Genomic DNA, 15,668 nt, shown 5'->3' with positions numbered 1-15,668 from the left:
ATCTAAACTCAAGTCAAGTTAGATTCAGGGACTTAAGTTATTCCTTGCCACAGTGGGCTTACAGTAAGTTGTACCTGACACAGTGGAGGATGAAATGACTTACTCAATGTCACAAACATTGATAGGAGGAACAAAATTTGAACCCTGGCTTCATTGGTTCACAATATTCTTCTCTAACCCCTAAGCTGCCACTCCACTTCAATGCTGCCCTGCCATTATATATACAAGAGCCACTGTCTAGTCTATACAATCTGTTTTCTTGTTATGTCACATTGAAATTCTATTCCCAAGCATTTAAGACCTACGTTAGTCCATCAAAAATTATACAAACTGATCTGAGATCTATATGTTATATCGAGTGACTTAAGTAATTTGGTGCTTAACATTAACCATGTTCAGATCTTCTGAAAAAGAATATTATTATTCCAAGAGATATGAATTGATCAATACTGAAGACATCTAAAAGATACACATCCTAACATTTGCATAGAATGTCTAGATCAAACAAATGTTCTGATCCACACATGCAAAACTGTGACTGTATTTTCTAAAAGCCTCTGCAAGCCTTTTATAAAGCATGTATTTTTATAACAGTGTTATGTAAAAGTCATGAGACAGAGCAGAAGCCACCATTTTACAAAATAAAAACACAAATGGCATCACTCCAGACCTTGTATATTTAAGCAATATCATTTACATGTGTTAAGTGGCAGATTTTGCAAAACTACACATCTAAAAGGAATTAAGGAGCCCAGTTCTGGATCTCATTTTTGTATTTTGAGGTATGTTTTTAACCCCAGATGGATAAGTAAAATTCCTCACTCAAGCTCTTCTCCAAAGCTCAGGTCCAAATAAAAAGATAGCTGACAGTATGTGTGGCTCAAAGCATGTGTAAATGGGATATACATGTTTATTGGTTTTTGATATAGCACCATTCAGGGTTTGCCAATCAAAGCAGTATACGTAAAAACAAAGGTAGAAAAGCAATGTCAAGTTATTCACAGGAAAGAGAAGAAAAATGTATTTATTTATTTATTACATTTGTACCCCACATTTTCCCACCTATTTGCAGGCTCAGTGTGGCTTACATAGAGTACCGTAGTGGCGTTTGCCAATTCGGTTGATAAGAAATACAAAGTTATATTGGAGTAAAAACAGACAAAAAGGAAAAGTCATGGTCAAGTCAGCCCTGGGATATGTAGTATGGAGTGTTGCCACATTTTGGTTTCTGCCAGGTATTTGCAACCTGGCTTGGCCACTGTTTGGAAAACAGAATACTGGGCCGCTAGATGGACCATTGGTCTGACCCAGTATGGCTACTCTTATGTTCTTACATAAAAGGACAGGCAGGAACTCCACCCTACTGTATCTCCACAGCATGTAGCCCAATGCCAAAGGCTGAATGGAATTTCTTGTAGGAGGACTCTACGAGGCTTGCTGTGTGGCAACCCAGAACTATCACCGGCCCAATGCGGCCACCGGCGGTAGTTCCACCTCTAGTGCATGCCATGGAAAATAATTCCATATGTTGTAGTGTGGCACTAACCCAGCGGTAATGGGTGGCTGTAAGTGCTCCCTACCCCCCCCCCCCCCTCATGGCCACGCGGTATGAATAATCGTACCTCATGGCCATGGCTTTATTAGGAGCTTTTTACTCGCTGAGGTAAAAAGGGCCCTGGCACGTGGCAGAAATGGCTCCAACTGCTACTGTAGGGCCCTTTTTACCGCAGCTTGGTAAAAAAAACACCCTATAAGAGGAGTAATGGAAAGTGTATTCCAGAGGATTGGAGCAGTAAAGAAAAGCAGATTCCAAATGGAATACTTCAAGAACAATTTTTTATTTGAAATCAGTACTCGACGTGGTCCACGTTTGGCCCACTCAGGGCTGCCTCAGAGATAAAAACACAAATGGGGCTGTTTAAAAGCTCAAAAAGAGCATGAAACATGCAGTCTGCTAATAAGGAGTAGAAGAGTGGCCTAGCAGTTAGAGCACTGGTCTTGACATCCAGAAGTGGCCAGTTCAAATCTGACTGCTGCTCCTTGTGATCTTGGGCAAGTCACTTAACCCTCCATTGCCTCATCTACAAACTTAGGGGGTCTTTTACTAAAGCTTAGCTTGCGTTATCTGCAGCAGGGCCCCTTTTATTCCCCAAAGGGATTCTCGAGTTTTTTAGTTAGCAACTTTTTCTCCACTTTTGAAGAGATAGATAATTTAGTGGGGACAATGATAATATCTGGGAATCCCTTTGGGGATAGACTGACATGTTTGGTCAGGTCATTGCTCTTTGAGTTTTGAGGCCTCATTTGTTTAAATTGTGAGATTTTGCATAGCTCCCCATAGTCTGGGTTAAGCCATCTTGTTAGCAAACTGCATGATTCATGCTCTTTTTGGGATATTTTGAAAGTTTGTTACCCATTGTGTATTTTTACTGTTAAAAGCTTTCATCCCAAGTAGACTATGATAATACTCAGCAATACAGAGCCAGCAGCAGCATCACCACAGAATTCTCTCATTGCCAGAAGCCTACTTCAGAATGGATGTAAGTTTTTTTTTAACTTTGTGCTTTCACCCTGAAGCAGCCCTGAGTGGATGAAACGTGAATCATGTTGGGTACTGATTTAAATAAAGAATTTTTTTTAAGCACTCAGTTTGGGATTTGCTTTTTTATGCATCGGGTGGGTGCAGATCTGAATAACCTCTTTCATGCTTGCAGTAAAGAAAAGGGCATTTTTGTGAATGGAATCTAAAAGAGCCCATAAGAAAAAAAGAATAGTCAATTGTATGTCTTGGGTAGATCACAGAACTCTGGATGGGTATATAGTGAAATTGAGGATGCCAGATACAAAGGGTTATTGGAGTGAATAGCCTTGTGCATTAGGGTCAAGATATTAAGGGGTCCTTTTACTAAGGTGCGCCGAAAAGTGGCCTGCGCTGGTGTAGACGCATATATTGGACGCGCACAGGTCCATTTTTCAGCGCAGCTGCAAAAAGTCCTTTTTTTTGGCCAAAAATGGACGTGCTGCAAAATATGTTGCCTGGAAAATCCGCGTGGAAATCATTTTTGCCTAAATGTATTCTATAAGATTTAGGCGCAGTATATAGAATATGCTTAGTTGATATCCCACACCTAAAACTATGTGCCTCCATTTACACCAATGAAAATGTAGCATAAATATATTCTATAACAACATGCATAAATTTGGGAACACCCACAAAATGCCCATTTCCCCACCCATAACTATGCCCCTTTTTGCCTGCGCACGTTAGAATTTAGATGCACTGTACTACAGAATACGCTTAGTGAGTTATGCGCATAAATTCTAATCATTGAGAATTAGTGCTCATTATTGCTTCTTAACTGCTGTTAACAATGCTGATTGGCTTGTTAAGTCAATTAAGTTATGCAAATTGTTATGGAATACACTCTAGATTTAGGCGCGATATATAGAATCCAGCAGATGGTGTGTAGAGGGGTCGTCCAGATGCAAAAATGCAAATAACGTGAAAAAATACAGTAGTTATTCTTATCTTTGACTGGGAAAGGTGTTACTACTCATTCCCTTTTTCTGACACACTTTTGGTAGTCTGGGATCCCCAGAATTTGTCTTGTAGCACTCAGTTTTCTTTCTTGTCTTAGTTTTTCCTGCAGCTGAATGTGACATCTTTTTTGAAAATCTTGAAACATCCAGCAAAAGACTGTGATGTAGACAAACTCATTTATCTCCATACCAAACATGCTTTTAGTGCTGCCTTTTAAAATGCCTATTCTTTGTCTGTTGGCCTTGTTTTGCTTCTTCAAATCTTATCTTTATCAATGACCAAAATCTAGCTCCTTTCCCCCTCCCCCTCACCTCCCCAAACACACACTATATCTTTATGTGCTTTTTTTTCTCCCATACTCTGGGGCCCTCTGGTCATGTATGTGGAATAGGCATGTTTAATGTTATGCCTTTTCCTTGCTTTTTATATCTCCTGGTCTGGTTTATCTTCATTTTCAGTTGCTGTGGCTGTTCTCTGTCACCACCTAAGTCCATGAAATTCCTTTTCTAATGGTTTTTGAGCCCATATTAATGTCACCACAATGAAGTTAGTTTGTTTTCATTTCAGCTGTTTTAATATTTGTTAATCGTAGTGAAATAAACTACAGATCCTCTAGTGTCAAACCCATGCCTTTGATTGATTATATAATGTAAACCAAAATGGAGGGATATGCTTGGCAATTCTTCATTTGTCTGAAAAATCTATTCCTATATTACCGTATCTTTTTGTAAGTTTGATGGGTTATATGGTTTGAAAACCTTTGCTAAGGGAAGGGAAAGGGAAGGGGAATGGAGCATGATATACCACCTTTCTGTGGTTTTTGTAACTTCATTCAAAGTGGTTTACATGGTATATACAGGTACTTATTTGTACCTGGGGCAATGGAGGGTTAGGTGACTTGCCCAGAGTCACAGGGAACTACAGTGGGAATTGAGCCCAGTTCCCCAGGATCAGAGTCTGCTGCATTAACCACTAGGCTACTCCTAGGGGTCCTTTTACTAAGGTGCACCGAAAAGTGGCCTGCGCTGGTGTAGACTCGTGTATTGGATGCGCATGGGTCCATTTTTCAGCGCACCTGCAAAAAAGGACTTTTTTTGCCAAAAATGGACATGTGGCAAAATAAAAATTGGTGCGCGTCCATTTTGGGCCTGAGACCTTACCACCACCCATTCACCTAGCGGTAAGGTCTCATCCGTTAACCGGACACCTATGTAGCTTAGTAAAAGGGCCCCTGTGAGCACTGTTTATAGAATAAAATTGAGTTCTATATGTGTGAGCACACTATGGGGGTCCTTTTACTAAGCTGTGGTAAAAGGGGGCCTGAGCTAGCATCAGCATGTGTTTTTGACGCTCACTGAGTCTCCCTTTTACCACAAAGGTTAAAAGGCTCTCGTTTTTTTCTAAAAAAGAAATGACCTTGTGGTAAGTGAATCACTTGCCACACAGCCATTTTGGGGGAAGCACTTACCGCCACCCACGTTGGTGGCAGTTTGGGCTCCTGCGCTAACCTGGCAGCAGGCGCGTAGCCAGACCTCGTGCTGGGAGGGGGCCAGAGCCCGTGGTGGGGGGCACATTTTAGTCTGCCGTCCCGCCGCCTCACCACTCCCCCTGCTGCCCTTCCGCACCCCACAGCAGCAAATACCTTTGCTAGCAGAGGTCCCCAACCCCAGCCAGCTGAAGACTTCTTCAGCGACGGTGTCTGGCACTGCTGCGTTCCCTGCCCTGATCTTTCTTCCTCTTCACGTCCTGCACGCTCCTTTAAGTGAAACTGAGGAATTGGGGACCCCCACCAGCAAAACCAGGGGCCCAGATAAAATATGGGAGGCCCAGGCCCCCATGGCCCCACCTAGCTACCCTACTGCCTGGCGGTAACCGGATTACCACCAGGTAAGCACCAACACTACAAAAATAGAAAATATTTTTGTAGCACCAGAAATGGCGCATGCTGGGAGTGGGAACTACTGCCGAGCTCCTGAGGTAGTTCCGGATTGGCGCGCAGGAAGCCTGTTGCTGCGCACCAAGCCTTTAGTAAAAGAGCCCCTGTATCAGTGTATCTTTACATTTTGCTCCAGCTCGAGTTTCTGTCTCTCTGTAATCCTCCCTCTCCTCCATGTGACTCCTGCTTCTCTCCCTCTCCCTCCCCGCAGTCCTCCTTACTTTGTTACGGTCTCTAGTTACACTGCTGTACTAGCAGCGATCCACACAGGCAATCGTCTGCTAGCATTGAGACCTTTGCTCTGACGTGGAAAATGGAAGTTGCATCAGGGCAAAAAGTAACCAAATTTCACACCTATAACATGTGCATGTTAGGTGCAATTATTTTTACATGGACATGCAATTTATGCACATTATACACATATCAGTGGCTTAGCTACGGGGGGCCATGGGGGCCTGCCCCCCCCCCCCCCCACAATTGGATCTGTGCCCCTGGTTTTGCTGGCCGAGGCCCCAACGCCCACCAGCTGAAGCATTTTTTCAGCGCTGGTCTCTGGCACTGCCGCATTTCCTGCCCTGCTCTCTCTTCCCCTCACAATCAGCACGCAAGTTTTAGTGAAACTGAGCAGCGTGCATGCTTGATTTCATTAAAATGAGCATGCCGGATGATTCAGATAAATAATAACTGGGGATAATCAGGTTAATACCACGTTTTCTTTGTTTACTGTTGTTTAATTGATCTCCTTGTCTTGTTTCACTCTCCCTATTTCATTTTGTGGTCTAAGAAAGAGAAAGATTGTATATAATCCATTTATCTAGTTGAGATTGTTTTCCTCTAATATTCTATTAATGTACAGTCATCTCTGTATTACTGTTTGCAAGTGACCCTTGTAAAATGAAAAATTATAAATAAATGATTAAACAAATAAATGTAAAAAATTTTTTTTTTAAATGAGCATGCCGGACTTGACGTGAGTAGAAGAGAGAGCAGGGCATGAAATGCAGCGGCAATGGAGACCAGCACTGGAAAACGTGCTTCAGCTGGTGGGGGTTGGGGACCCCTGCCAGCCAAGGTACATGCAGTAGCTGCAGCAATAGCGGCAGCGGGGAGGGGGGTTGGGGGAGGGGGATCAAGATGTGCTCCCTCCATTTGGGCTCTTGCCCCCTCCCACCTCGAGGTCTGGTTACACCCCTGACACATATGCATGTTATATGCATGAAAATACAGTAATACGATGCATATTCCAGCCAAAGGTAACAATGGTCAAGTAATAATGTAATTTGGAGCTGAAAATTAGGCGCCATGTCTGCACTGAATTTTCAGCGTGGAAAAGCATTATAACAGCTGCAAGGCGCTGAAGTGGCGAAAAAATGGCAGATCCAGCCAAAAATACACCTATACATCCATTTATAGAACAGTGTCTACATATTTCCATACAGATCTGCAAAGGGGTGTGGCCATGGAAGGGCAGGGGCATTTTTCTTAACATATAGAATTTGTGGGATCTGCACCCAACTTGCATGCCAGGATTTACACCTGGGTTCAGTTGGTGTAACTCCTCATGCCCAAAGCTGAGCACCAATCCCGGCGCTACGATCTCAGCACCCCCATTATAAAATGCCAAGTTCAGTGCCAATGTTTTGAGTGCCATTTATAGAATTTTCCCCAGAATTAGCATTCTGAATAGTAAATTGACAAGAATTATAAATAGAACACATAGGAAATACGGATGCTATACTTTTAAATCCTATGGAAATATAACTATGTCACACCATGTTGGTACAGCAGAGAAGGTTTTATTCTGCTACTTTTTCTCACCAAGGTACTAAGTGGTGGAATTCCTTGCCAAAATACATTAGATTCCAGTGTAGTAACATAGTAGATGACGGCAGAGAAAGACCTGTACGGTCCATCCAGTATGATTACTTAGTTTTTTGCAAGTTTTTGAAATCTTTCCTTTAAAAAAAAATTCTAATTGATGCTGATGCCTAGGTTTTTTTTCTCTTTCCCTCCCACTCATTACAAATCTATTTACGATTCTTTCCTTTGTTGATATACTAACCGCTTGAGAAATATAGAATGCCCCAATCTATCCACCCTATCAGATTAACTGTTCACTCGTCCTCTAGATTGTATACTTGTCTTTAGATTGTTCTCTTGTCTTTTAGATTGTAAGCTCTTTGAGCAGGGACTGTCCTTCTATGTTTAAATTGTACAGCGCTGCGTAACCCTAGTAGCGCTTTAGAAACGTTAGTTAGTAGTAGTAGTATTTTGTACTGTCTACTTTTAGCTTGTTAGCTACATTGAACTCAAAATTTGTGCAGGAAAATGTGGGGTATAAATGCTATAAAATAAATAAATAAATCACAGGGTTTATCTACAACTAAAAAAGAAGCAGACAAAGCAGAACACAGACCGTGTGGAGTCATATACAGTGACCAAGCAATATAAATATTAATCTGACATTTTAGATCTATTAGTATGAGAAGAATGGACAAAGCACTTTTATTTATGAATTACACACTGAAATCTTAAGATGCTTGCAAGGAGTAAAAAGCACCTAGCCAAAATAAATCAATATTTTCAAGGGTGAATCGGAGTAGCTACATGCTTATACAAGAGCAAACCATTCCAAATATTAATGATTTACAATTTAAATGCTTACTAGCTTATCAGCAGTATATATCACAGCACAAGTTACTAGTTGCTTGAAAACAAAAACCACAGGTGAGCCTTTTTATCTGGCAACCATTTGGTTAATGTGCACAAACATTCCTGAAGTCCTTGAAGTCCCAGTTTCCGCCTCTCTGCTCTCTAAAGTGAGCAGAAAAGCCAAAGGCTGGAATCTGGATAGTTTGGATGTTTCCTCCTCCTCCCTCCCTTCCTCTGTCCCATCCTCCATCCCTGTCTGCCTGAGGTCTCAGGGGACAAAAGTGTGGGAAGTACTCATTTCCGCTTATTTTCCTCAGCAGTCTCTCAGTATCCTTCCTTCTCCCGATGCTGCACTCGCTCGCCAGCTTTCTGGATAACAAGAACGGTTTTTTGGACTTCAGGCCAGAGAGATTTCTGTTTTGCCCATCAGAAACACTAGCATGGCATTCCCTGGAGATTAAAGAGCCCTGATGCTGACGATCTGAGCCTAGACAAGAAAAACACTGGAGCTGCTGGCAGCACACTCTCCCTGCTTCTCTGAATCTGAGCTTTTCAACAAAAGGAAAGAAGTTTTCAGCAACACAATAGCTCTTGTCAGTGCTGAGGATGGCTATGGGTGAGCCTGCAGGCTCTGTCTTCTCGCTACTGCTGCTGTTGTCCCTGGCAAGCAAAACTGGAATCCTTTGAGCCCATGGTCCCGAGGTCTAGTCGGAGCTGGAGGAACAGGGGAGGGCTGGTGCAGTCGGGCAATCAGGGGGATGCATAAAGAGACACAAAGCCTGAGCCAACCTGCAGGTCACCAGGGAATGGAGGCACCACGGAGGCTTTGCCTGATGCTGGCAGTTTGTGGCTTCGCCTGTTGTTCCCTCCCCGCAGTTCAACCCTTCTGTCCAGAGCAATGCGATTGCCAGCAGTACAAGCACATCCTCTGCACCAACCGGGGACTCCTAGAGGTGCCCAGAGCCCCCGCCGGTGACCAGCAGCGCATCCTCACCTACACCCTGGGAGGTAACTTCATCAGCAACATCAGTGCCTCTGATTTCCACGGCTTCGACTGGCTACAGAGATTGGATCTACAGTACAACCGCCTGCGCTCCGTCCACCCCCAGGCCTTCAAGCAGCTCTTGCGGCTGGAGGAACTCTACCTGGGTCACAACCTGCTGCCTGACCTGAGCCCAGGCTCACTGGCACCGCTGCGAGAACTACGTGTCCTCAGTGCTAATGACAACGAGCTGCGCAGACTGGGTGCTGGCACCTTCTCGGGTCTGCAGAGCCTGTCCAGGCTGCGGCTGGATGACAACACCCTGGAGAACTTGCCCGATGACCTCTTCTCGCCTCTAGCAGCCCTCCTCACCCTGCACCTCAAGGGTAATCGCATCCATGCCCTGGGTGAACGCACTTTTGCCGGCTTGAGCAAGCTGCACCTCCTGGACCTGTCTGGCAACCGGCAGCGCACACTGCACCAACCCACCCCCTTCACCCCGCTGCGCTCTCTCAGTGACCTCAGACTCTCCAACAATGGCCTAGAGGAACTAGGGGGTGGCATCTTCAGCCCACTGCAGCAGCTGGGACGGCTCTGGCTCAGTGGCAACAGACTGTCGCGGCTCAAGCCTGGCATCTTCCGTGGACTAGGCACTTTGCGCGAGCTCCGCCTGGACAACAACCAGCTCAGCCGAGTGCCCCGCGCACTCCTTGACCCACTGACGGGTCTGGAAGTGCTCAACCTGAGCCGTAACGCCCTCGTCAGCGTGCACCCAGCTGCCTTTGCACGCCTGACGCACCTGCGTGAGCTGTACCTGAGTGACAATGCACTTGCTGTACTCTCAGGCGATGGCTTGGCCCAACTGACACGCCTCTCCCACCTTGAGCTTGACCGCGATGGTTGGACATGTGACTGCCAGCTACGGACGCTTCGCAGCTGGTTGGGCGCTTGGCATACAAACGGCCACATGCACACTGTCTTCCTGCGCTGCAGCAACCCACCAGCATTGGTTGGACAGTATCTTGACTACCTCGACGAGTCCCAGCTGCTGCCTCCGCCAGGTGCCAATGGATCTGCGAGCTGTGACAGGGATGCACCCTATATCCTGGACCTGGCTGGCAGCCCTGAGCCTTGGGTCCCTAAACTGCCACCACGCAAGCGATTGCTCACTGCCCGGGGCTCGGCCAAAGGTGGGCGGCATGGCAGCACCTGGAGCACCAGCACTCTACCTTCCACTTCAGCATTGCAGTTATTAACTGCTCAAAGACCTTGGTCCAGGCCTATCTTTTCCTCCATGGCACCACCATCACTCTCCTCCTTGTTTCTCTCTACTCCAGCAAATGCCGTGATGCAAGGGATGTCCCCGCGGGCTGACTCCCTGAAACAGGCAAGGGGCAAGAGTCGGCCTCTGGTGTCAGATCCCTGTGAGTTTAACCGGCTCTTCCTATCTAACCTAACTGTGGTAGCGTCTTCTAGCATGGCCACGGTAAGATGGCAGGCAGCTGAACACCGTACCCCACGCTCCTCAGGCCCTGTGCACTTCCGATTGCTATATGAGCGCTTCGGCCAACCCACACGCTTCCAGCGCTTTGTCTACATACAGGAAAGTGGCGTGTGTACTGCCACCTTGCGCGAGCTACACCCTGGTGTACCCTATCTTGTGTGTGTGGAGAGTGTAATCGGGGGCCGCGTGTGCGCTGTGGCACCCCGCGACCACTGCACAGGCTTGGTGACACCCCCAGAGGGGCCCCCGGAGGAAGGGAGTGGCTCAAGAAAAGTCCGTGGAATACCAGTTGCTCACTGTCTCCTTGCTTGCCCTCAACCTGTTGCTCATGCTACTGGCGCTGGCGGGCTGGAGCTGGCGGCGCGTGCGCAGGAGGTGGAGTCGGCGGAAGGCACCTGCGCATGTGCGCCATATGTATTCCACGAGGCGGCCCTACCGCTCTGTGGGTACTGGTGTATCAGGAGACTTTTCGGGCTTCCAGCCACATCGGCCTCGCCCCACGGTAGTCTGTGCCTTGAGCGAGGCCGATCTCATGGAGTTTCCTTGTGAGCGCTTCCAGGATGTTCATCTGCCAAGGGATGAACTCCTGCAACAGCGTTTCACGGACTGAGCTAGAGAAAACAGGGCCACCAGCACCCTGCAAGTAACATACAATTGATCAAGGTGAAGTCATCTGGTGCTCTGCTGGAGATATCCCGTATAAATCAAGTGAAGAGGTTTCTCATATTAAATGTTGTGTGTTTACAGCCATTTTATTGCTTGCATGGATATTATTACAAGTTCACTAACTAATGGAATGTTTCTAAATCAAACAGAAAAGAAAAAAGGAGCCCTTAAAAGGTATCAGAGGTGGCTAGACCAACATGCTGGAGATTATATTCCATAAAAGATTTTCAAGATATTGTGACCTCTGTTCTGTCTCAACCTCTGCCCCTCCAAAACCTAAACATTGTAACATTTTTCTACTGGAATGAGTAGAAAAATGAGAAAAAAATGCATTAGAGTTGTCTGAAAGTCTGTTATCAACCCTTTTGAAACCCTAGCGTTCAAAGGCTTATTGTGAAAGCAGGCTGCATTTTCATTTGAGCAATGCAAAAAAGACACCTTTTTTGGAAATGTAAGCTGGGCACATCATTGAATCTCAATGGAATGATATAGGTATTCATTTAGAAGATAGATTCAGTTTTAATCTGTTCCACAATTACAGTCATTTTTATTTTCTGTGGAATGCAGCAGGACAACTGTGCTTTGAATTAAAGGAGAGTTTTGCAGATCTTATAAAAGAAAATGGATGTTTCTGAATACAGTTAAAGCAGCTGTAATTTCTTATTTTTTTTTCTTCTATAGATATAACTTTGTGATATTTTGTGTTTTTGTCTATGTGTTTTGAGCTTACAGGTACGTGATTAGTGGTTCTCCATATCCAAACTAATTATCTTTTTCACTATAGGGTTATATCTAGATAGCTGTGGTAGTTGTCAGACAGCGTGAGGTACAGCTGGATGCCTGCAGCTACCACACAGTAGGTATGGAATACTTAAGTAACGTGTCACAGTCCTGTTGATCATGCCTGTCTTTAAGAAACATTGCGGTCCTTTTACTAAGGTGCGCTGAAAAATGGCCTGCAGTAGTGTAAGCGTTTGTGTTTTGGGCACGCACAGATCCACTTTTCAGCGCGCCTGCAAAAAATGCCTTGTTTAAAATTTTTTGCTGAAAATGGACGTGCGGCAAAATCAAAATTGGCAGGCGTCCATTTTGGGTCTGAGACCTTACCGCCAGCCGTTGACCCAGCGGTAAAGACTCACGCGGTAACCAGGCGTTAATGACCTACACACGTCAAATGCCACTTGGCGCGCGCCCGATATGTGCGTCTGAAAATGAAAATTATTTTTTGGACACGTGTATTGGATGCGCGCCAAAAATGAAATTACCGCTAGAGCCACGCGGTAGCTGGGCGGTAACTCCATTTTGGCGTACTTTGGGCGCGCGTAGACGCTTACGTGGCTTAGTAAAAGGGCCCCAGTACTTTTTATACCTCATATGATTGTATTCATTTTGAATACTAAGCCATATATTTTCTGGTGCTTTGCTCATTTATGAGCATTTTCAACAGCTGATCCGCTATTTTGAATGAATTTCTTGCAGTGGTACATGTATAGGGGTTTCCCCCCTATGTTTATTAAAAGCAAGAGATTAAATTTAAGGGATCGGCTGTTCCCAGGTGCCTTGAATCAGTCCTAGCCAGTGGCGTACCAAGGGGGGGGGGGCGGTGGGGACGGTTCGCCCCGGGTGCACGCCGCTTGGGGGGTGCAGCGCACCTATAGGCCGAGTCCGCTCGTTCCCTCCCTGCTGCTCCCTCTGCGCGGAACAGGTTACTTCCTGTTCCGGGGCAGAGGGAGCAGCAGGGAACGAGCGGACTCGGAGCCGACAAGCGCGCAGCATCCCCCCAGCAGGTAAAAATGCACCCGGGGGGGGTTCGCGCTGCACCCGGGGGGGGGTGTAATTTCACCAAGGGGGGGTCGCGCTGCACCCGGGGGGGGGGGGGGTGCATCGGCGATCCGCCCCGGGTGTCAGCCAGCGTAGGAACGCCACTGGTCCTAGCATCAGTATTTAAAGTGAGAATCTTGATGTGGTGGGTTTAGTTTACATTCATGAAGTTTTTAATGTATGATTGTGAAACGAGATTGGCCAAATACATATAAATTGTGGCTGAACTTGTTATCCAGGTATTGTAAAGGGGATCTTCCACTGCTAGCCAGTGTGCTAACTCTAAAGCCTGTTTGCACACTCTAGTTTGAACACATTTTAACTGTATCACTGGATATTCTTCCAATGGGAGATGCAGAAATGCTGTACGTATTTTAGTTATGTCAATAAATCCATTTGTTATACAGTGAAGTTGTCAGGCTGACGTTTTTTTTTAAGAGAACAGCTAAAACGCATAGCTTGTTTCTTTGTAGGGTAGGTCCTCTCATTGCCTGTCTTTTGTATTAGTAGGTTTGTAATCTTGCGCCTGATTTCTGATTTTTTTTTAAAAAGTACTACTACTACTACTACTATTTAGCATTTCTATAGCGCTACAAGGCATACGCAGCGCTGTACAAACATAGAAGAAAGACAGTCCCTGCTCAAAGAGCTTACAATCTGGGTTATAGCTACCATGAAGAATGTTTAGGTCAGTTCAGGGCACTGTACTAAAACAAATATTTCTAAACATCCTGCAAGAAAACTTTGCATTAAAAAAATAAATAAATAAATAACAGATGTGAGCAACCCCGGAAGAAAAGGGGATGGTTATCAGCACAATCTTGAGAAAACAATTCCCCACAGGTAATGCACAACACTGTCAGGCATGGTTTCCATTAATTTATATACATACAGAGCGTACTGCCAGAAATAGTTTGGATTTCTCTTGCACGGACAGTATTTGCTTTGGAGGGCAGAAGGATCTAGCTATTGTCTATGAATTGTTGGAAAGTTGCTGAAATTCAGATCTGTTTGAGGCTAAAGGCCCCATTTACTTTCAAAGATGTAAAGAGTAATTAACTGCACATTAAAGCAGTCACCCAGGACCTGATTTAGGGGATCTTTTAATAAAGATTAACTCGAGTTATCTGCAGCAGGATCCATAGGAATAAAATGGGGCCTGCTGCAGATAACTCGAGCTAACCTTTAGGAAAAGACCCCCTTAGACTTTAGATGGTAAGCTCTTCTGAGCAGGGACAATCCTTAGTTATTAATTTGTACAGCGCTGCGTAACCCTAGTAGCGCTCTAGAAATGTTAAGTAGTAGTAGTCACATGGCCACAGATTGGGCTGTCTGACTCTTCCAGAGCAGTTTGCTTTCAGGACTCTTTAGTGAACAAAGTCGTGCTGTGCAGCCTTGAGAGATTTCTGACTGTGCCTTGTTGATTTATTAGTACATGTTGTATTTCCCGTTTTTCAGTACTCCTTTTTCACTTTCAACCAATTAAGTACTACAAATGCAGACAGACTACTTCCTATTATGAATATTAAGAATGAGCTTTCCTCAGAAGTTGTTGGTATTACTACTGTACTGTGAGGAAAAGCATACAACTGAGCAAATTACACAAAAGAACTTAACCTAGCTACTAGGCCTGGTTTGGCTACTGCTGCTGCTGAGTGGAGGAGTAACCAAATGGTTAGTGCAGTGGGCTTTGATCCTGGTGAGCTGGTTCGATTCCAACTGCAACTCCTAGTGACCTTGGGCAAGCCACTTAACCCTCCATTGCCCCAGATACTAAAATTTAGATTGTGAGCCCTCTAGGGACAGAGAAAGTACTTGCTTATAATGTGTACAGCGCTGCCAAGCCAATGTCTAGTAGTGCTATAGAAATGATTTTAAAACATGCCCTCTAATCACTCGGTCACTATTAGGAAAATTCCATATATGGTGCTGAATATTAGCTGCTACTTCCGTGCTGGAAGTTTTTGGCATGAAAAAGCATTCTAATAGCTGCAAGACACTGAAATGGGGCAAAAACAGCAGATCTGCGCAAAAACCAGTGTTTTTTTTCTAAAGAAAAAGGTGCAGGTACTCAAATGCGAGGCCACCCTTCAGGGGTGGGGTGATCACTGAGGGACAAACCTCACAATAGCCAGGACCCCTGCAACCAGTCACAGAATCTATGACAAGGCAGAACTGGTGTGTAGGACCTTAGCTCTTTCATTAAAACTTGGGGACAATGGGTCAATTTTAGCAGGCAATGGAAAAGGTGCCGGTACTCAGTACCCCCCAAGTACCCCCTCAAAAAAAGCCCTGGCATAAGCACACTTATTCACACATTTATAGGATAGTGCTTAAGTGTTTCTGTGTGGATCTGCAAAAGGGATGTGACCATGGGAGGGTTCATGAGCAGGCCAGGGGTGTTCCCTTAAAATGCGCACAGTGTTACAGAATTTGGGGGATCCGTGCCCAGCTTGCATGCCGGGATTTACACCTGGTTTCAGTTGTTGTAACTTCTCGCACCCAAAGTTGAGCGCAAATCCCTGCGCTTCACACTATATCAGCCATTCCCAACCCAGTCTTCGGG

At 45.2% G+C, this 15,668-nt stretch overlaps 1 protein-coding gene across 1 annotated transcript; it reads left to right on the top strand.

Moving 5' to 3' along the window:
* Positions 1 to 8,461: 8,461 nt before the first annotated feature.
* Positions 8,462 to 12,261, top strand: TRIL (TLR4 interactor with leucine rich repeats). The gene is given in 2 exon segments (XM_030202475.1): positions 8,462 to 10,879; positions 10,881 to 12,261. Coding segments are annotated over 2 exon segments (2,337 nt in total). The 5' UTR covers positions 8,462 to 8,887; the 3' UTR covers positions 11,226 to 12,261.
* Positions 12,262 to 15,668: the final 3,407 nt, after the last annotated feature.

This window comes from Microcaecilia unicolor, chromosome 1 (genome assembly GCF_901765095.1).
Source record: "Microcaecilia unicolor chromosome 1, aMicUni1.1, whole genome shotgun sequence".
NCBI lineage: Eukaryota > Metazoa > Chordata > Amphibia > Gymnophiona > Siphonopidae > Microcaecilia > Microcaecilia unicolor.
The sequence above is the reverse complement of the archived record's forward strand: the minus strand, read 5'-3'. Positions and strand labels throughout refer to the sequence as shown.